The sequence below is a fragment of the Fistularia commersonii genome, chromosome 1 (assembly GCF_037954325.1).
Source record: "Fistularia commersonii isolate RoL2024-O1a breed Wild chromosome 1, RoL_Fcom_v1.0, whole genome shotgun sequence".
Classification (NCBI taxonomy): domain Eukaryota; kingdom Metazoa; phylum Chordata; class Actinopteri; order Syngnathiformes; family Fistulariidae; genus Fistularia; species Fistularia commersonii.
This window is the reverse complement of record NC_141284.1, coordinates 14,594,278-14,617,611: the sequence shown is the minus strand read 5'-3', so window position 1 is coordinate 14,617,611 and position 23,334 is coordinate 14,594,278. Positions and strand designations below refer to the sequence as shown.

Here is a 23,334-nt window from a genome sequence, read left to right as displayed (position 1 = left end):
AGACCCTGGTCAAATATTGCCTTCGACTTTGTCACTGGACTTCCCCCTTCAAAGGGAATGATCACCTATGATCAATCGAAGGGAATGCATCGTGGACCAATTCTCCATGGCATGTCACCGTGTTCCCCTCAGAAAGCTCCCTCTGCTCTTCAAGCAGCTTAACAGCTGGTCAAACATGTTTTTCTTTTTTTTTTTCTTTACATCCCTATTGACATTGTTCGTCTGTGGAAAAAAATATTTTTGTGCGCTGTTCTGCACCAGCCTCACATGGGGAACCATTTGTGGCACAGTGAGTGGAGCTCAAATTAGTTATTACCAATAACAATTATCAATAATTGTTAGTTATCAAAATTCTTGGAATACCACGAACTCAGTAATGATACCAACCTTTGTTTGGAGCACCACCAGCAAAGCTGGAAAACAACTGAGTAGAACATCATCTCAAGAAATAGATATTTATATAAAATGTCTATTTACAACAGTGAGGAAAGGCCAATTGATAGGGGAGGGTGAAGGGCAAACTGGGAGCTATCCTGGACAATCCTTCCCACCCCCTGCATGATGAGGTGTGGCTGTGGCAGTGCCTTCTGACAGCGGTTCATCACACCCTAGTGCAGAACTTAATGCTTCAGAACGCTTGGAAGACATACAATTGAGGACCAGACTGAAGTCCATCTTTGCTCCTTCCACTCTTTCACTACGTCAACCATTCACATGTCATGCTCAACTCTGCTGTCTTTTTTTATCCTAGTTGGTCCCAGCATGCATGCACCCTGCCTATTTTAATTTATTTTATTCTTGTCATTACTATTGTCACTATATATATTGTTGTATAGTTCTGGTTGTGTATTTCTCATCCTTACTGTTCCTTTATGTTGTCCATTATTATCCCCGAATGATTTTGCTGCTGTACATTGTGGATGTCTTGCTTTCTTCTCTATTTATATTTTTTTCATTTTTTGAGATAACAAGCTTTGCTGTGATAGGACTTTCCCCTATGAGGATCAATAAACTTTATCTTAACAATATTTTAGATTTGTAAGTTCGAGCACTGACCGAGTCACAATTTTGTCCCCATATTCACACCCAAATAACAAGAAACTCCCCTTTTGAAACAAAGCTTATTGGACAATCAGCATACAATCAGCATACTTCCGGCGCTGTCTAGGGCGGCTGCCTGCCAGTTTCTCTTCACCTTAGTGTTCTACTATTATCTATTACTGTTATGTTTTTTACTTGAAACTCTGGCACAACAATTTCCTTCGGGATTAATAAAGTTGTTCTCATCTCAGAGATGCCAATGTGTTTTGAAGGACTACAAAAATGGCGCCAACCACAGAAACTACAAAATGGCGGTCGTTGTAGTCCGAAGGTGACCGCCTGGTGCTACCACGTGACCGGGGCCGGAGGTCACAAAGCAATGAATGGAATGCCTATAGATAATGGCCTGTATAAAAATTACGTTGAGGTGCGTTTGTGTTAAGGAAAGTCGAGTCAGACGAGCAGCAAGTCAAAACGGTAAAAATACCAATGACGTGGGAATGCGGTGATCAACCCTAACACAATACTGTTCAATAACTCATGCTTGCCCGGATGCTAATATTAGCCTCTTGTAATGAGCTGATCAGGGATTGGCTGGGCAGTTTTCTCTCGGAGATCTACGAGTGCAGTCTGCGGTTCCGGTAGTTGGGTCGGGACGTCGAGCTTAGATCGGCGGGAAAATTTGTCTTTGAGTCTCTATACAGCCCCCTGTTGTGCAATCTAGAGCTGCTGTTTGAGCGGCGATTCCGGGCGAAACGCGCGAATATAAAGAGGTATTACGTCACAGCATGTGTCTCGTTGTGGTCCAATGGGTGACGGCGCTGGGACGCCCCCCCCACTCATCCCTTGCTTCCGGAGTGTGTAACACAGTTAACGGGAAGGTGAGAATTAGTTCATTGACGCGGACGCGCGGGGGGTCGATCCTTGGATTTAACTCCTTCTGGTCAACACATGGTGGTCGAATACAGAAATAGACTGAGTTAACAGAAATAATTTTCGGTTAATCTGTATTTGAGTTACGACGGGATTGTTCAGTAGAGACATTCATTCTCTTTTTTTCATTGTATTTCAGTAACAAGTCCTCTCAGTGGAATATAGAGAAGCATGATTTATCATTAAGAAGTCTTCAATCATTCCCATGAAATTAGTGCCATGACAAGTATGAGCCATTTACAATTACATTTTATTTATGCAGCCCCCTGCCTTCCTTAATACAAAAACCACAAACTAAAACAAAACAAAACAAAAAAAAACGCCAAACACAAAAGCTTGCCACTGAGATTTTGCTCGCTGTATCAACAGTTTCACCTGCAAATGCAGGGCCCTCTGTTCCTATGAAAAGAGAGCCCCAAAAACATCCTTTAGGAGGTATTCATGGAAAACCGCTTTTTGAGACCCTTGAAAGGAAGCCCTCTCCATTAACATGCACAGTGCTTCAGGTTGCTGGGCATATTCACCCATAACAGAGCAGCTGGTTTAATTGTCTCCATGACACTGAAGTCCCATAATAACCTTGTGAGCCAACAGTGTCAAAAAAGTACAACTTTAGATAGCAAAACAATTTAGGTTTTCTGTTTGTTTGTGTAAAATGTAAGAAAATGGGATTATTTTCAAGACTCCCATTGAGTCTTTATGACTTTCACATTTCTCCGTACTGTAACTCCAAACCGTGCATATGTTCAACATGTGGTGTTGAGTATTTTTTTAACCTTTTTTTTTTAAGTCTGCATAACTCCAGAAGTCCAAAATGTTAAATATCATGCATGTGTGTTTGAGGCATTTAAATAGAAACAAATTAACTTAATTTGACTGTATTGACCTCCCCAAAAATCTTTATTCCAAAAATCTCAACAATATTTTCAACCATAAAAAGATGTTTGAATATGTTGCTAGTTACTTTTGCATAAGTAAAGATGATGATATATTCTCATGAGTGTGGCTTTGACGTCTTTTATTATAAAATCAAAAAGAGTCTGTACATTATGCACTGTGATATATATAATTCTATTCAGTAAGACTTAAAACTGATACACTTTTTGATCTCATCTCTAAATAAATGTCATAAGTACATACAAGTATAAGCCAGAACTGGCCCTGCAGGTATTTATATTCACAGAATACAGTCTACAGAGCAGGTAAGAGGCCAGTCAGCTCTTGGTTTAGGTGCGTGTGAAGGACCGAGTGTGGGGAGTATTTCAAGAAAGTAAATAACACTTTCCACACTTGTTTGCTGTACTTGCAAATCCATAAATATTCTCTTCTTTTGAGGTGTCAGCATTGCATCTCCATTGTAATGTTCTGTCTTTTGTGTCCAAGATAATCACTCCTGTCTTCCTGGTAGATTCCATGTGAACTGGTTGTCCCATGTCACCTCCTGTGTCAGGGAATGGAGGAATGGACAAGACAAGGATTCATGGAGAACGTAGGAGATGTCATGCTAACGGAATGGAGACAGTGCCATTGGCGCGACTGCGGCTTCGAGTATGGACGCTGGATTCTGTGAGCTCCTCCCCGTGGTCCTCTGACTTCTTGTCTACAATGGTGGCCAGAAAGCGCAGAGTTACTGAGTCCCACTCCTCGGGCAGCAGCAGCAGCAAGAAGCCTAAACAGATGATGCAGGTGGCTGCCAGGCGCACCACACTGAAGATGACCTCATGTTTCAAAACATCTACAGCTTTCGTAAGGAAACCAAAGACGGGTAGCAGGACAGGGGATGAGGATGGGGTAAAAACAAAAACAAATTGAGATTAATTACAGAAAGTAAGATAAACCACAGGAGACTGCGTGTGCAGCGGATGACCGAAACAAATGCGGCTTATTGTCAGCGCAGGTGATCCACTTTATCCTCTACGTCTTTGCCGTCCAGAGCCCTGGGACAGTTTGCAGTAACCCACTGACCTTCATACTGTGCGTCATGGTTAAAGAAAACAACTGGTCTGCAGGCATTTAGTGTTGCCTTGGCAACCTGATCCTCCCTCAGTGAGAGAAGAGTTGCAGGGTCTGTTGAGGCACATTGATGACTGGGTTTCCGAGGTAAGGGAAGGCGGACTTGTCAGGTAATCTGCCTCTCACTGTGGCAATGAGTGTTGACCTCTCAATACAAAACTACAGCTAATGTGGCCAAGTAACCTTCATTTCACAATTAATTTATTCAGTGCTTATAAAAGTAATGATAATCAGTAAACTGGAGTTAATACAGCAATTATTCAAATAAACCCTACCTGCATTGCCTGGCACACTGAGCAGAGTTCCGATGGAAATGAGAATGGGATAGGTCAGCACCACGCCAACATGAACCAAAATGTTGAACACTATACAAAACATGAAGGAGAGGAAATCTGTAATAATCACTTCATTAAGAAAGTAAGGGTTCAGTAGAACTTTATTGGATCAATTTTTTCACATAGAAAAACTGAAATAACAATAACAAGAACTTGAGTGACGAGAAAACAAAGTTAAGATGAGCATCTAATGAATGATAGTCCTCTGTAAACTGCAGCTGGGCCAGCGTTTTTTTTCTCTCTGCTCAAATATCAAAAATATTTTTTTGTCCATATATTATACGACTATTTTATAATACAGCAATAAATTACAGTCAAGATCTGGGAGCCAGAAATTCATTGGTTCATTTAATAAGGCAAAATAAGCTTATGGTTATGTGGTTTAATCCCATGTCCTCACCATATTAAAAGTACTGCTGGTACTGAAATGCATATGGTAATTAACTCAATCTCTAAACCTGCCAGATCCTGACCACCTATTGACTGTAATAAGGGGTGTACTGTATTTGGTCTAAGTCTGTGCAACCAACATTCTGCCAGACATTGTTCTAATACACTGCAATATACTAATATATTGATACATGTATCATGTCTTTCAGACCTGGTGAATGGCTATTGATATTTGTGTTGTTGATGATACATTCTGAAATAGATGACGGTGATATTCAGAATCAGAATTAGAATCAGAATACTTTTTTGATAACCAAGGAAGAAATCGCTTTTGTCCATTATTTTTGTTATTCTAGTGAGGTGTGAACAATTATTTTCCACAACATATTTATTGCAATTATTATACATGTCATCATTAGTACTGACAATTAATGGAGGATTAAAACAGAGATGTTCTTAAAATATTTGTTGTAAATTAAGTGACAATTCTTATTTGAGTACTCAAGTATACCAGTGAAAGCTAAGATTGACAGTCTTATCTATGGTACTTGCAAGATAATTTTGTAAGATAGTATGAAAAGCCTAAGTGTTTTTTGTAGTTGTCTATTTTCTGATTGAAAAAATAGGAACAGAAAAAATAAGGGAGAACACAAAAAACACACACACAAAGGTTTCCACATCAATTCCTAATCATGGTTTTCCTTTATGATGGTCTTAAGAGTTAGAGAACCCAAACTATAAACAACTGATGTCTATCACAAACCCTTACCGTACCTTCAATTGACACCTTTGTCTTAACCTTCACCACGACTTTGTGGAGTGTATTTCCCAGCAAAGTGTCAAGATGACTGTCTACTCCCAACATGGATGATGAAACCAGCAACAGTTCCCAGGAAAGAGGCAGTAAAGACAGTAAAGAGGTTCTTACCCAACCACAGCCCTGCCAATCCACACAGGTATCCCCAGGGCAGAGAAGAGAAGGATCCCCAGTGCTCTACCCTGGTGAAGTATAGGATGAGGGGCACACAGGAGATGAAAACCAGGTTGAAGAAACCCATCGTAGAAAGGAAATGTGCCACCTCTCCAAGGTTGGCGCTGCCCAGAAACATTTTGAACAGCACCTGGATGGCAAGGAAACCATGTTTTAACTCACTTTAAACATGGTAAACTCAATTCACTGGCAAAATTGCATATACTTGATGGCGTAACCTTATAAAGAGCTGATGTTGAAGCTGAGCCCACGGCCAATGCCACACCCACAAAGGAATCACCATGAAAACCATCAGCGTAAGCCATCATTACAATACCGGTGATGGCCATTATGGCAGCCACAATCTAAAGAACAAAGTCAAAGGTTATTAGTGAGGACAATGTCACTAAATCAATATACTGCACGATCATACGGTGATATCATACAGACCCGAACTCCCATGAACCGGTCCTTTAGAACAATCCAGGACAAAAGAAAGACAAAGGCCTTGTGGCAGCAGTAAAGGGCAGAGACATCAGTGGCGGTCAACTTCTTCAAGGCCAAAAGGTACAGGTAGTTAGTCAATGTCCACAGGATTGAGAAAGGTGCTGTCCTTTTTACAAACAGCTTGAGAGTCATTCCATCCTCTCCAAAAAACTTGCTGCATTCCCTGTTAGATAACCACAGTGGATGGAGTAGTTAGGCTCTATGATCACTTTTGAAGATAAAGTTAGTTCAACTTTACTGTAAAAAGCAGAAAAAGCTCATGCTTGATAGTAATTCTACTGGGTTTGCTCTCCATGGACTACAGGGTGGAAAATTTGCAAATATTACCAATGTCAAAATACAATTATCTTCTTATTTGTGTTTATTTAAGCTGCTAACCACATTGTTACAACTAATCTAAATGTACTATGTATAAATTCATACCCTGTAACTGACTCCAGTAATGCTGCATCCTTTGAATCAATACAAGAGGTAAAGCTAATGGAAAACATTTCATTTATCTATTAAAAAAATCTGGCAATTTTCTGGTCAATTGGTCAATTGGTGCAGTTTTTTTCTCCTGAAAAAACCTCATTCAAGTCAATTCAAGTTTAGACAGAAACTCCAGCTCTTTCATCTTCACCACCTCTTCTTGAACCAAAAATATGTAGATTAGACATTTACCTGAATTTCTGAATAGGTGTTTGCTTTTCCCTTGTTGCAACCATGTGTCCAGAGTAATATATGGGAAAGAAGAGGATATTCCAGTTGCTGCTGAACCAGGAGATGAAGAAAGGACAGGAAAATGACTGGAAGGTCAGCTTGACCACCTGAGTGGTACCCACCCAAGAGGAGGAGACGAACAGCACCATCAGCAGGCCTCCCAGCACCTTCAGGACTGTGTTGGTGCATGTCTGGTAGGACCGACTCTCTCCGCTGGTTTCACTGCCCAGTGTCTCAGCATGAGACTCTGTACCATCCTCTCCTAGTGTGACAGGAAAATGTAAAAAACTAGTGAGAAAGAAAAAGCCAGAAATGAAAAAGGTGTCGATTCAATGCTCTTTTCATTTTGCCATTCCTTTCACTGACAGAAACTCGGCCTGAGTTCAGCGATCAATGATCTTTAGTCTCTACTCCCACAGTTAGGCCCGTCTTGCTGTAAAGGCATTTATGTATGGGGAAAGGCTTTTTCTAAAAAGCCTTAGGCAAGCATAGTGGTTGTGCATCTCACAAATAGATGCAGCATTAACTGTGCATCCGTTGCATTCAGGTGTGCACAGAAACCGGATGCCCAGAAAGCAAGAGTATACCTAACCACATGACATTCCACAAGAAAGTCATGACAACCTTGGCACTCATCACGCCTTTGTTTTGATTAAATATGCAAATCTAGTGATGGTTGGGATTCTTCTGGGATATTGCAGGATGAAGATACAGTATTATGACCAGAAATATTGCATTATCCCCAAAATGACACTGATACTTATATATAGGTAGATGGGAGGATGGAGGACGACAGATAAATAGCGAGTTAGATAGTTCGATAGATATAAATGCTCTGGGGGGGGGGGGGCTTAGATCCCCCCTTTTCCTTTCAGCAGTGTGATCAATTTACACCAGCACAAGAGGAAAAGATGACACATGCTGCTTGTACTCTCTTTGCTGGCTCAGCAAGTGAAGCTGTGCCATGTCCACCATGGCTGCAGACTCTTCAGACATGCAACTGCGTGCAGCTTATACTTCAAGTGATAGTATTTTCCCTTGACCAGAAAAGAACATTTAAAGGGGCAGGGGAGTCATTGTTGTGTTTGCAAAGTATGAATTTATCTACTGAAGGATCAAACAGATTATCAATTGAGTTCAAACTGCACTCATGAAAATGGCATTAAATTTGTGCAACTGGTATGATAATATTATTATTGATGCTATCAAATGAGTAGGAGTGTAGGTAACATTTTGCCAAGCCTGAAGCTTAAGGCAAAGATACGTTTACAGGGGCTAGAATAACACAAGTGTGACAATAATGCAATAATGGCAATAAGTGTGACAATGATCATAGACAATGACAATGAAATGTTTTTGTCTTCCTTTTATCAACCTCTTGTTTAAAAAAAAAAGTTTCATGTCTTTAGATTTTCTTGTTACAGATGAATGTGGTGAAATTAAACAAAATCAATGAATGCACAAGACAATCACAGCATCCTAACTCACACTCACATACATATAAACCTATTGTTTGTATTACTTCAGTACTATTTTTTTTTGCAAAGTTTTTCCTTTGGAACTTACTGGGGGTGAGGACCAATTTTTTGCCACACACAAGATTCACAAGATGTGAGACGCGCGAGTGTTTTGAGATCATAATAATGTTTACATTCCAGTGTTTTTTGTGATTGAAAATAGGTTGGTTGTTGCTCTATAGATGACATTTCCCTCAACTCTTTCATACATGTTTTTGTTGGTCATTCTGCACGTGTCTCCATGCTTCATTTCTACAGGATTGGTAAGGAAGTCTAAAAAAACTTAAGAGAAAGGCATTTGTTGGTTACAGAAAATGATGACTCACAGTCTAGTAGAAATATTGAATATCGTAAAATGGAAATATTCGGGATGGGAGTGCAGTATTGTGTTACTGATACGAACAGAGACCACAGACCCAGTTATGACAAAGTACCGTAAAGCCCTTAAAGAGATTTATGGTGCAGAGTTCTGTGAATTAACCATAAATCATTTTCTTTTAAGTCTCTGCTGTGTCTTGCAAAACTGTGAGAAAAGAGAAATACATCTCTCTTACAAAACACTTTAACATACCTTTACAATTTATCTCAGAAAATGACAAGTTTTCCTTTTTGAGGTGTCACTGCAGGTTTTTGACAAGAGTTACATTCTGTCATAAACTCTTCTGCAGTATTCTGAAAGAATCCAAAGAGCCATGTTCATGGTCAAAGAGCCTGGTCATATCCTAACACATAGCTAATGTCCACAGAGAAGTATGGAATTCTCAGTTAATGCATTTCATATGAATCATGATCATTATATGGTTCCATGGAGAAGACAGGGGCATTTTTGAGTGCATTATTTTCTATGTATACATATTTCTATTTATTTATTCATTCATTCATTTTTTTAATGAAAGTGTGCTTGTACTTGTCTGACAAGAAAAATGGATTGTGTTACCTTGCACTGTTAAAATCTAGAGCTGTGTTGGACACAAGCTCTTCTGTCCTGAGGTAAAAACCACTACAGGTTGATCTGGTGCCAAGACACAGTAACTCTGCTATTCCCTTGCCTCAGGAAGTGCCTCTCTGGGCCAAAAGTTTATTCTCATCACTGACTGTATTTCTGCTGAATAATATTGCTTCTACAAAAATGTGAAGGAAACAATACTCTGGTGTATTAACCCCATGACAGTAAATTGTAAAGAAAAAAAATTAGATGCTGCATTAAAGCAGAAAAATGCTGCTTTCACGTATTGAGCAAAAGTTTCTTCATTGCTAGAGGTTTCAGATGTCGTAGTTTTTCTGAAGAGGGTGATAGTGAAAAAGTTGTTTTGTAAATTGTACATCCTTTTTCGTCTTCTCCTTTCGGCTTTCCCCTTCAGGGATCGCCACAGTGAATCAACCTTCTCCATCTAACCCTACTCTCTGTATCCTCCTATTTATGCACTAATTGGCAGCAAAGAATTGCATTTTAGGATTGTATCCTCTCAAAACCAAAATCAGTTGCTAAGTATGAACCAGAAGCTTCAAGCATTAGTTTCATAGTAATTTGCCCATTACATCTTTGCACTACAAACTGTGTATGTACACTCTGTGTATGACGCAATCTGCTGCTGGAACCTCACATTTAAATCAAGCCTGTTTTTTATTGCACCCGTGACACCGCATGCCAGCGACATTGATGGATGGACCCCTGCTGAATCCGAAGTGAAGGTCAAAGTCAGGTCTGCAGTGTTTGCCCAGGCTCAATACAGGTTAAACAGCTTTGAGTCTTTATCTAAATTAGGTCAGAAGATGTAGCGTGGTGATGATTCTACCTTGGAAAAGGGGATTAAAAGTATCTTTTTGCAATCTGCAATCTCTGACACAAATGTTTAACATTTGTTTAACATCATCAGTTTGATGTTGTCATATTATTTGATATTTCAACAAATTCAATGTCAAAACAATACAAACAGGTCTAACTGAAGCACACCTCCTGGCACCCCATGTGTACATTGCTTTAAGGGAACCGCCAGGTTTTTTTAACTGATACGTGCTGAGAGATCGCATTCAAATTGTAAAGCCATTTTATAAGAAATACCCATCAAAATAGAGCAGATGCAATAGTAAACACATTAAGTATAAACTGTGTCCAATAAATGGCAGCTCAGTCCTTTTTCTGGCTTGGTGAATTTACCTTCAGAGTTGGGGCAGGTCAGGACCTGAGTGCTGTAGGAGCTGAGAGGAGCCACTCGGGCTGAGTGCTTCTTCATCCTCCAGTGGAGCCACAAGACACTGTCCTTCCCTGGGAAGTGTATGTATACGTGTGTATGTGTGCGTTCAGAGTGCGCACCCAAGCTGCTGCACGCTCAGCAGTTTCTCGTGCCAGATCCAAGCATCCTGACTCCTCCGCTTCTTCTTCTTCTTCTTTTCCCTACCCCTTCCTCTTAAATCTTTGTCAACTATTCTGTCTTTGCAACATTCAAGTCCTGACTCTGTGTTCCACTCCAGGCCAGCACTCTCACACTGCTGGCACTTAATCTTTCCTTCTCCCTCTCTGTCTGTCTGGATCGTGGCACAGCTGAACGGAGATAGCTCAGTGGAAGTGCGGTGGAGACCCTACTGTTGCACTGTCATGCCGTGATCCAGCAAAGCCACTGTCTCCAAGGGAGACTGAGCTTCAAGTGTGTGTGGCATGGTGCAATCATTCCCCTCATCTCTTGCTATCCTCCGCTCGTTCCTCTCTAACTCGCCTTTCCCCTCCTCTTCTTTTTTCTCCACAAATCAGCAGCTTTGTTTGGAAGGTAACCAAGCAGCCAGGGCTAATTATGCTGCGCTAGCTACTGTCCCCTCCTTCCCTCTGTCCTCCTTTCTCCCCTTCCACTTTTACCTGAACAGGATGCTCACTCCAGTCCTTGCTGCCCCTTAGAAATATCCTCTTGTCTTCTGTCGTCCACCAACATTCTTTTTTTCCGGGCACATCTCCAGCTCATCACAGCTCTTTGAGAATCATATAAATTAAAGGGCACCAATGTGCTGCCTTCAACCAAATGAGTTGTGATAAAGACAAAAATATCATATGTTAGGGCGGATTCCACCATCCACTCCGCACTCAGCACAGAGATGTGCTGGCCCCTGCACCCACATGGTCCTCTCTCCGGTGCATCACATCTACAGGTCCTCCAGTGCAGTGTACTGCCCACACTATATTTACATCTTCCAAAGTTGGCATGCACAAAAGGGGGCAGTAATAAAAAAAGAACCTCTCAAAAAGGTAGGTATCAGGATGATACTACGCCTCTCATTCACTCGGTCCAGATCTGAACAAATGATAAGTGTTCTGGAACCTGAGAACCATGAATATCATTTCACATCAGACTCAGCAATCGTGGTAAACACAGTAATTTAAATAATGAATAATATATGAACTAATCAACCTCAGTGTTAAGTTACTACAAGTTTGATAAGGCGTGAACCCATTAAATCATTTTTATTTTTTAAAAGCAATAAATAAATAAATAAATAAATAAATAAATACATGAATGAAATATGATACAAATATATACATATATGTAGTGGGGAGAACAAGTATTTGATTCACTGCTAATTTGTCAGCTTTTCCCACTTGCAAAGCCTGTTGAGGTCTGTAATTTCTATCATAAGTACTCTTCAACTATGAGTGATGGAATCTAAAACAAGAATCTAGAAAAACACATTGCATGATTTTTAAGTAATTAATTTTTGCATTTTATTGCATAAGTATTTGATCACCTACCATCCAGTAAGAATTGTGGCTCTAACAGACCTATTACTTCTTCTACAAGAAGCTCTCCTGTTCTCCACTTACTACTTGTATTAACTGCACCAGTTTGAACTCGTTCCCAGTATAAAAGATACCTGTCCACACACTCAATCAAACAAACTCAAACCTCTCCATAATGGCCAAGACCAGAGAGCTGTGTGAGGACATCAGGGATAAAAATGTAGATGTGCACAAGGCTGGGATGGGCTATGGGACAATAGGCAAGGATTCGGTAAGAAGGCAACAGCTGTAGGCACAATTATCACAAAATGGAGGAAGTTCAAGATAACGGTCAATCTCCCTCGGTCTGGGGCTCCATGCAAGATCTCACCTTGCGGGGCATCAATGATCATTAGGCAGGTGAGGGATCAGCCGAGAACTACATGTCTGGTCAATGACCTGACGAGAGCTGGGGCCACAGTGTCAAAGAAAACCATTAGTAACGCACTACGCTGTCATGGATTAAAATCCTGGAGGGAGCTTTATATATGTGTGTGTGTGTGTGTGTGTGTGTGTGTGTGTGTGTGTGTGTGTGTGTGTGTGTGTGTGTGTGTGTAAAAAACTGTGTGTATACAGTAAAGCATTATTCTAGAAGAGTATGGTGCTAAACACTTGAGCAAAGGCATCTGTACAAACAAGCGCTTTAACACAGAAGTGCTGAAAGTACATTGGTTACTTTACTATGTAATATGCATAATGAAAATATTATCATAATACGTGAAAAGATTTCACTTCATTTGACACTTTAAATCACTGACTTAATCCACTAAAAGCCAAAAGTTACATTGTTTGCAACGAAAATCTAAACAAACAGTCGTGGTTTTTAAAGAAATGTTGTTTTCCACTACAAAAGATGTGGAAAAACATAATTTTCTTTTCAGTACAAACTAAGTGCCAATCAAAAATCATAACAACATGCAACAATGCGTGATGAGTATTTCCTATTGGTTTTAATTTCTGCAGCAACCTGGGATGGCCCCATGGGGTCAAACCGCAATGCAGCCCAAGACTTCTATGTCTTATTTTACATACGGTATTATGATTAAAATGTCTTAAAAATGAATTGAAATTTCAGAACCCTTGTTCAAATTTGCAATGCTGCTACATTGGCTAAAGATAACTGTTTTTTTTTTTGTTCAAATGATGTAATTATCGGACTGTTGGTTGATTAGAATTCACATGAAATATTGGTACAGAAATAGAATATATTAGTACAGAAGGAATTTCAATTTAAACATTGACTATTCAAAGCCAACTGATGGTAAGCCAGGCAGTCAATGCAATTTCTGATGAACTTAAGTGAAATGTTAACATGATTATTGAGATGATTATGCAAAACTCTTAATAGGAGTAGCACGGCTCAGGCAGCAGGCTGACCATCTACTATACAGGATGCCAACTATGAATGTGTTCGTAAATGGGTTGTAAACAGATGGTTTCAGATAACAGCTTCAAGTTACTTCTGAATGAGCTTTTGAAGTCTTCTTTGAAATTTCAATATCATATTACCGGTACACATTAAAATAGCCCGGGGGTGGATCTTTTTTTTCTTAAGTCAGCTATGAGTTAACCATGTTTTTTTTATTTTCATGCAGCTACTGTATTTATACTATATGGCCAAAACTATTTGCTCACCAATCCAAATAATTAGAATTAGGTGTTCCAATCGCTTCCATGGCCACAGGTCTATAAAACCAAGCACCTTGGCACGCAAACTGGTTTTACAAACATTTGTGAAACAATGGGTCACTCTAAGGAGCTCATTGAATTCCAGTGTGGAGCTGTGATAAAATATCACCTTTGCAACAAATCCAGTCATGAAATGTCCTCACTCCTAAACGTTCCAGTCGACTGTCGGCTGTATCATAAGAACATGGAAGTGTAAAGAACAGCAACTCAACCACGAAGTGGACAGTGTCACGGAATGTAATGGAGACATAACGTTTCTCTCCCTTTTTCAGTATTAATGCCAGTGAGATGGCTCTATATTTGCATTCACAAATGTGGTTTTGATTGTCTCAATCACAGAAAGCTTGTTTTTCCAAACATGGATCCTGTCCTATAAATCAAGATTTCCTTTGGCCTGGCACAGTGGTTAGTGCCGCTGTCTCACAGTTTGAAGGATGCTGGTTCGGGAGGGGGGCTTTCTGTGTGGAGTTTGCATGCCTCCCATGGGTCAGCATGTGTTTCCTCTGGTTTTCATCCCACAATCCAAAAACATGCAGGAGGTCAATTGGAACATATTGAAGGAATTGCCCAGATGTGACAGAGTCAATGGCTGTTTGTCTGTATGTTGGCCTGGGATTGACTGGTGACCAGTCCAGCGTGTACCCCGCCTCTAGCCCAATGACGGCTGGGATCCCCCGCATCCCTAAGTACTGGATAAGCGATAGATGATGGATGTCTCTCCTTTCCACGCTCAATGATCTGCCAAACTTCATACAAAAATACAATGGAAAGCCTCCAAGTTGCAGGGAGTGTAAATGTCAGCCGTGTGAGCAATTCGAATCATAGTGAATACTCTCTGGTCATACTTTCTGAGATGTGAACTTTTTAACTTAAGATAAAATGGGTAAAAGTAATGCTCTTACCTTTATGTAAATGCCCTCTTGGTCTGATCAGATAGAAACAGAAGGCTTTCAATCCTTTGTGCATGATCTTCATTAAATCTATGATCAAGGAAAACCAATGCTGTGCTTACCCTCTAACCCCTTTGTTCAAATACACAAGATAAGCGACCAAGACGAATTCAAAAAAATTGCCCCAGAATCTCTGTCATGATATCGCTAGTACAATGAAAGCCTCATCTCATCCTGTTGCTCCCCAATATTCACCAGCCAAGTTTCTGGCACTGAAATAAAGACTGAGGCAAAGATTTCACTTTATATTTCCCAAGCTGAACGGGTATAGAAAGAAGACACACAGTTATCTTTGGGGTCACTTTTAAGATGAAATCAAACCTCTTCACTGACTGCATCATTACAGCATCAGAGTATGCCCTTTCATAGTAACCTGTTGGGGCATTCTGAAATATTCGCACTGTTCTCAGCTTGTCATACATTGTCACTGCTGGGTGGAACCTCCTAGTTTACCTGGACCACTGCTTCCAGACCACCTGCAGCTTGTTGCCAATCTGTCCCACAATCCAGTGCTGCATTCAGAACGCAGCTCACTGGCTCACATTGTGCTAGATGGTCCGATCATCTGATGCTGCAGGTTTGTTTTCCTAAATTCTGATGAATCCTTTTTTTTTTCTTTTATCAGTGTGTCAGGATAATCAGTACATATCATGAACATGATGCAAAAATGATGCAAAAAGCAATAATATCTCAAACAGATTTTTTTTTCACATTTAAACTCACACAAAATAATTCTTTATACTTATAGATGTGTATATTGTATATAATTGTTTTGTATCTGCAGCAGGGCCACTCTGTATTTGCAAATATGTTTCTATAGCTGTGCCAGGATGAATCAGTACCCTGAATTATTTGAAATATGTACATATCACATCCATGATGTGGATCACTTGACTTATAGCTGCCTCTGAGTATGTATTCACAGAATGTGTTGTGTAAGCTTGACTGAAGCTACAGTTTTGTGTAAGCAGGGAATGAACTGGGTGTATTGATCCTCTGAGTGTAAGGGGAGTTTCACTTAAAAATAGACCTGCTGATGACTGGAGCCAAAAGCCAGACGGGGAGGAACATGAAAAATGATCTAGTCAGCAAAGCCCAGGATGGTAATCACTTTCAGATTAGGAGAAACACCAGGAGAAAAAGTATGACAAGAGACCTCAGCTGAATATCAAATATTAGTCTATGGATTGAAACTTAGCAAAAGATGGCTTTTGGCTATTTCTCTATTTTTTTTTTTTGTTGTTTTTTTTTTCTCATAAAACACAAGCCCAATATCTTTCACGGTTGGTTGTACAGATTTGTTTCTCTCATACTTTGGCCATTCAGTTTTCTTGTTCTTCCATTTTTTTTGGACCAATAAAAGTAAATAGAATCCTACATCCTCCAAAATTATCAGTTTTGTGAAAAAAACTCAGTTAGTCTCACACACACACACACACACACACACACACACACACACACACGCACACAGCGTGTGTATATCAGTTACAGTTGCATTAAAGATCAAAGCATAGAATGGCAAAGCATCCTTCCCATTTTCCTCCTTAGCAACAGCTGTACCTCCTTGCACTGACGCACGAAACCCATCCAGGTTCTTTTGTCATTTAGATCTAGTAACACGCCTCTGTTATATGAGGCTCTTTGTCTTCTTCACCTTTCTGTGACTCATCAAATCTCAACAAGGGCTAGGACCGGAGAGAAGGGATGAGAGTGAGATCTACCTAAACATATCTCTGCTGTATCAAGGACTACGTAGCTCTGACTGCTAGATATGTCTCCTATTAATAGATTTCAAACTATCAACTCAACTGAATGCAGGGGGACACAGTGGAAGATGAGGACACCTAGTGGCAACCATACAAGACCAAGAGTCGAACGCTTTCTATTGACTATCACTAAGTAATGAAAAACCTATAACAACAGCGATAAATGGGATTAATGTTTCCATTTAATCCATAGACAAGGAAAACATAGCCCTAGTTTGTTACCTTCAAAGGTTCAGTTTTTATTGTCAATTAATGGGAGATATTCTTCAACAAACCTCCAATTATTAATAAAGTAATTAAATGACCAAAAAACTAAGCTTGAAAATACACAATGGCCATTCCATATTGTGATTTAAAACTATGAAAATAGTGTTGCAATATTGAGTCTATTTTGAGGTATTACTCCCCTATTTTTATGATGGTTTAAAATGTTGACAATTTTCATACCACACTGTAAACATCTAATACCTTGATCATACAACACTGAATATGAAGACAACCTCTTATGTTTGATGCTTTTCAGATCTCAGCGCTGTCCATATACTTAACCTGAGATTCCACATTATGAGAAAAAGTAATAAGTAAAAAAAACATCCTGTTTGTGTGACAACAAAGATCAGAACCATGCACATATCAAAGTCTAACCAGAGTTGAACTAACGATGGAAGATTTTAAATTAAGTTGAATTTATAGCTGAAATGAATCACTTTTATTGAGCACAGCACTTGAATGAGCAGCAGTCGACAAACTACTTTTGTGTCAGTGTGAGGAAGCGTGGTGCTAAAGCTTTCATTAATTTTTAAATGGAAAGTAATTGGAACAGTACACAGCGACGTTCACCGTCTTGTATTTTTAGCAGAGGATGATGAGGGCCAGTTCATGATTGATGTTGCATTTACAGACCCCACGAGGGCACTGTTTGACAGCTAACAAGAGAAATCATCCAGAGGACCAGCCATTTAAACTTTGCATTTATTGTACTCTTGAATCGACCAATATTACTTTTGGTTCACAGAAGATTCCCCACAGCTTTGGGCCGATTTTCCGGGGAGGGACAATATTTCCACGTGACACACATATGTTGTACTTACTACAGTATATGGATGTTTCCACAGTGCCTCGAGCACAGGTCAGCAGTTCTGTGATTCCCACGGAGAAATAATATGCCCATTACACGGCGGGTGTTTTTGCTGATCCCAAGGAGGACTTCAGTCGAACAGCACTCCGGGAGTTGTTCAGGCAAAACTCATATTGCATTTGACTCTGGACAAGTTATAAATAGCTCTGAGTGAGAAGGCATGGAAATGGGATAGTTGGGCGTGCATGAACGTACTGAATGCTTGAGGAGTTGTGTGTTGAAGAAAGATAAAAAATCAACTGCAGCTGAAACTTTGTACAGATGCTAAATGGATTACATTGTAATAAAAGAGTGATTGCAATAAGAATCATTTCTGTAATTTAATAGATGTTCCTTGTAGACTGAGGTCCGCTAATAGTGAAAGGATACTTCAGATTATTCTCTCTGTATGGGATGGTTTCCAGCAGTGATGCCAGGCATTAACAATAAACAGTGACAACGCTAAGCACTAGTCACTTCTGCTGCATGATGTGTTAACTCTGTGTGGAAAGCACTGGCACCACATGTTTGGCTTTTTTTAAAGATCAGAAACTTAAAGCCAGATACACAACAAATTAATGTAATGGTTTTCCTGTTGGGTGTTGAAGTGACATTTATGGGCTGCTATTGTCGCCTGCTGCAACATGAGCCTTGCAGCTGCCATAAGAATATGCAGCCCTTTGTTTGCCTGTTTGTTTGATTTAAAGGTCCAGTGAGTTGAATTTAAAATGGATTACAGTAAATGCAATATGAATATTCATTACTGAACCTCTGGTGACAGAATTGTCTCCCAAAATAAGATGCAAGCAGAGCATTCATAATATTCGTTTAGAGTGCATGTCATGCAACTGGAATTCACATTGATGAGGAACTGTACAATTAATGACACCCTTATAACAAGTTATCAATATCAAATTTTTCCGAATGTATACTACAAACACATCAGGCTTAGAGGCCTCATGTCCTCACAATTAAGATGATTACTTGTCACTGAGGAGCTGTTGCAAGTGGTGTGAAATATACACATTTTAGACATGTGTTTGGATTGATGGCTACTGGACATCTGGGTTCTTTCTGTTGCATTTCTAAGGTTGTGTCCAGTGTTTGCTGGTGGTGAGACGCCAATACACCTGTGGCGTGATACAGCTGCTAGCACCTCACATTTAAAAATAAAATTGCGATATATATAGTGTATTTTCTTTCCTTTTCTTGCTTATTTGAATAGAAATCCACAGTGTAGTATCCACTGCTCTCCCCCTGATGGCCTGAGCAAATTCATCCAAATTAAACCGCAAACTTCTCCCACGTGCTCGGAAGCTGAAGGACTTATTGCGGGGTTGAAATGACAAAGAAAGTCTCCACTTTCTTTGTCATTTCAATTTTCCTATAGTTAAATTTTTGTATATGTGCCATCGACCATGTTGCATACAGTATGGCCAAAGGACCACACTTGCGTAATGCTATATTAAAGTTTTACAGTCATTCTTTGCCAGTGCAAAACATAATTATCCATTCTGCAGTACTTCACCATGTCACTGTGTGTTTTATTTGAGACCTTGAACCATATGTAGTACATATTATGCCCAAGAGGCATCGTCTACACAGATGGCAATTGGCAATAATAGCAAACTGGCAGCAGAATCTTACTAAATATATAATTTTCCCATAGGCTTGACATGGTAAGCCAACTGTTCTATTTGCATGATCTTACCCCCTTGCCCGTTATGGAAAATAACACCAGTCAACTCAAAAGTTTTTTTTTGGTGCAAAAACTAAGCTTGAACAATAGTAGGTTGTTCATGTCATTGACAGGTAAACATATGAGTTAACTCTGTCAAATTCAAACTGCTTTTCTCACAGCACCAACATCAGAATATTTAAGGGTTGTACAAGACAGAAAAATTGTGAAGTTTTTTGCACTGAGGCACACCTTCCATGAATGCTGTCATATTCAAAAATTGGCCAATGAATTAGTGAAGAAATCCCCCATTCGCTTTGCAGACAGTGTATTTCATCAGATGAATGACAAATCTCTCAGGCCCGGCTTCGAGCTTGCGGGCATGCTGACTTTTATGAGCCTGACACAATCGCTATTCCAATCCACACCTGCGCCTTAGACCTGCAGTGACAGCGGAAATGGAATCTGAGCATTCATTTCTCTCACTTATTCTTAGCAGGTGGGCAACAAAATGATGCTGATGCAGTCCTGTATGTAGGGAACAATACTGATGATAAACACACTCTATAACTTGTCATTCAACAGACTAGACACTCATATGCAAATGGTGTTTCTTTGTCAATGTTCTGTCACTGTTTAAATTATTACTGTTTCATCAGTCTCCAGAAACATAATAGCATAAATATAAAAAAATTAAAAATATACAATACAGTACGTCATTTTGGGTGGTAAAATATAAAATAGATGACCTGTTGAAAATCACATTTATTTGAAGAATGGGGATTTCTCTTTATATGACTGAAAGAATGAAATCACAATATGACCCACAGTCCTTGTGTGAAACTGTGAAACTGTTAAACCGTTTTTGTGTGAAACTCTTAAACTGGTTTCCAGCAAACGTTAGCTCGAAGGACTAGATAATCTGGGTTACAATGTGAATTCCTTGATTTTTTGGGGGGAAATGTAATTCAACAAAAAAAAAAAAAAATGTTGCTCCTGGTAATTAAACCAGTGATTTGCAGATGTAGTTTCCTTACTCTTAAAATAGTAATGTCACTGTCTTAAAAATTTGGTGTGTTTCAGCTTTCCTTTTGCCCTGAATCAAGTATTTTATGTTCATGATCAATCTTATCTCCAGTTGCCTTGATTTTGGGCATAAAAAGCAAAGCACATCATAAAATGTTAATGCACTAAATTAATGGAGAATTTCCTTTTTGAGAACTGGATGTCCATCCCTGGTCTATCGGCTTCTATCAAAGCTGTATGACATGCTGGTACAATCTTCCAAAAGTGTAACCTTTTAGGCGTTTGACTTTAAGTGTAACCAACCAAAACTGATTGGATATTGATTTGCTGATTGGATATTGATTTGCTGAATCGGTCATTTTGGAGAGATTGTGGCTCTCAGTGATGTAAGTTTATGTTAAAAGATCTTTTTTTGAGCCAGTCAGTGTCCTTCACTTGTCTGACATCATGCAGAAGTCAGGAAAGCTGTAAGACCCAGCTGAGACTCACGTCATCAGTTTATTGTGTTGGGTTCCTACAAATGTTAAAGTTGTTTTTAGTTTGAACCACAGGGTCTTGATGGATAAGATATGTCCACAAATTCAAATGTGTGCTTGCATTTATGGTAAATCAACTGAAACTCACACTCATGGTAAACAGGTCACATCTGATGATAAACAGGCTCATCTGATTTTTTTCTCTACCTCTAAAGTTCCAGAGAGGTCCTTTAAAACGGCCTCAGCTGGAGCTGTTTGTGATGGAATCTGCTCACTCAAGCGTCCTTCGCGATTCAAAAAGTGCTTGTTACTCAGCAATGGTGATGGGTATTGCCAGGTTTCCTCAGTTGTTCCATATCTGAAAGCAACACTTAGAGTACATCTGTTATAGATGTTTTAAGTCATGAATTTGCAGCTGAGTTTTTATGTAACAGCCAGAGGGAGACTGTGTGTGTGGGGCGGGCGGGGGGGTTGCGTGACAAGTCCAATTCATTTGTGGTTTAGCGAATCTGCCTCTGAATCACAAGGGGCTCACACGTAGCTGACAGGCCCCTTGTAATACTGAACTGCCTTGCATGTTGATAGCAGTGGTTCTCAACTCTTCCACTGGAGTGGGAATGAGAGGGTGAAGTGTGATATTTCCTCAAGATCATCCATTAACAAAGTGCATCATCAGCTTGCATCTTCAAACATGTGCATTGTCTGTGTGTGTGTATGTGCAGGTTTGTGTGTATGTGAGTGTGTATGTGTATGTGTGTATGTGTGTATGTGTGTATGTGTGTATGTGTATGTATCTGTGTGTATGTTTATGCGTACATGTATGTGTGTGTATGTGTATGTGTGTGTGTATGTGTCTGTCTGTATGTGTATGCGTACGTGTATGTGTATGTGTATGTGTATGTGTGTGTGTGTATGTGTATGTGTGTATGCATATGTGTCTGTCTATATGTGTATGTGTATGTGTATGTGTATGTATATGTGTATGTGTGTGTCGACAAATTCCTCACTGTTGCTCAACCTATCAACAGATAAATAACACATTACAGATGTTTGAATATCGCCATGACACAGGTTCCTTGTGATAAGAGACATCCAGGCGTACGCACACATGCAATATAGAAAAAAAAAAAAAAAACAAATCACTATACACCTCGCTAATGGAGGAAACAAAAAATATTAGGAACCTGTAGGACGGGTCTGATCGAGTGTTTGCAGGGGTCATAAATTAAGAGTTTGTTTGTATCAATAACTTAATAACTTTGACTCTGATCATGGAACTACATAGGCGTTTTGCATTTGCATTTGTTGCATTTGTTTGCACGGCCTTGCCCCCAACCCCGCCCCCCTCTCACGGCGTGTCTCATATCACGTCTTCGCAGATGGACCCCCTCCCTGCTTTCAGCTTGGGAGCTTCACTTTCAAAAGTAGCCGCATCCACATCCCATATTCTGTGACTTGATCGTAAACTACATTTCAGTGAGACGCTGCAGATCCCCTCACTTACTTCTATGACTGGAGTATCCCGGGTTGTAGCCATAGTAGCCGGTGATTCTCAAAATCCGGTCCTCGATGTCGTGCAGTCCGTTAGCTGTCACTTGGCTGCTGTCCGTGAAGGCAGCGCGACCGCCGCCGGTCGGCGTCCCTTTACCCGGCAAGTGTGTGTTCTTGAGGGGCTCCAGTCGGATGCAAGGCTGCTCTCCACTCTCCAACATAATCTCAGCGCTCATCGTTGTAAATCCGAGTGGAAAGAGATCACGCGATGAACCCCGAAAACCACGCAAGAGACCCGCATCAACAATTTGCCGTCCGAGGGATCCACAGCCACATTCCTCCAGTGACGCTCCCGGTCGCAAAGCAAGGTTATCAAACTCCAGCGGTTTGGCGGGCATGAAACACTAGAGGGCGTGTCGCTACTGTCCAATGCTTTGCATTGAATTCGAGGAAATCCTTGGCTGTGAACCGCAGAGGGCTGCGTTCATCTTCAGCAACGGACACGCCTCGATCCGAACCACCATCAGCCAAGAGTCCTACAAATGCAATTTTTATTTTTTTTTAAATTCAAATATTATTATTATATGTCATTCACTTGTAAAGTTGTTGAGGAAAAGCAGTACTGCCTGAAGACTTGCAGCCATGCATGACCTCCAGATGATTCACAAGGTCATCATATCAGATTACCTGTATTAATATCTCTCACCAGAAAAAGCTTTTCAGATCATATTTACTTCCCCCCCTTCAAAATTCAAAGCGGATAGGATGTGCTTTGATTTTTCATTCCCCTGTTACTCGTCTTTTTGCAGTTGCAGCTACTCCGGAAGCTTCCAAAACATCCTTTTCATTTGCTTCATATTTCACGATTAACGTTGACATGGAGGATTTCGCAAGCCAACAAAATTCCGCCATCAACGTGTTCCCTCCGCATCGTTTCTTTCTTCATCGACCAAAAATGAATCAATACATT

At 40.1% G+C, this 23,334-nt stretch overlaps 1 protein-coding gene across 2 annotated transcripts; it reads right to left on the bottom strand.

Moving 5' to 3' along the window:
- Positions 1–2,242: 2,242 nt before the first annotated feature.
- Positions 2,243–22,740, bottom strand: slc35f4 (solute carrier family 35 member F4). 2 transcript variants are annotated; one of them, XM_086152466.1, is made up of 7 exons: positions 22,378–22,740; positions 6,853–7,153; positions 6,133–6,352; positions 5,922–6,047; positions 5,641–5,833; positions 4,263–4,352; positions 2,243–3,715 (listed from the first exon to the last, which is right to left on the bottom strand). In XM_086152466.1, the coding sequence occupies exons 1-7, from the start codon at positions 22,598–22,600 to the stop codon at positions 3,474–3,476; spliced, it is 1,395 nt and encodes a 464-aa protein (XP_086008592.1). In that variant the 5' UTR covers positions 22,601–22,740; the 3' UTR covers positions 2,243–3,473. The 2 variants fall into 2 exon arrangements, with proteins under 2 accessions (XP_086008592.1, XP_086008680.1); XM_086152554.1 differs by having other exon boundaries at positions 2,243–3,574.
- Between the last annotated feature and the right edge of the window lie 594 nt (positions 22,741–23,334).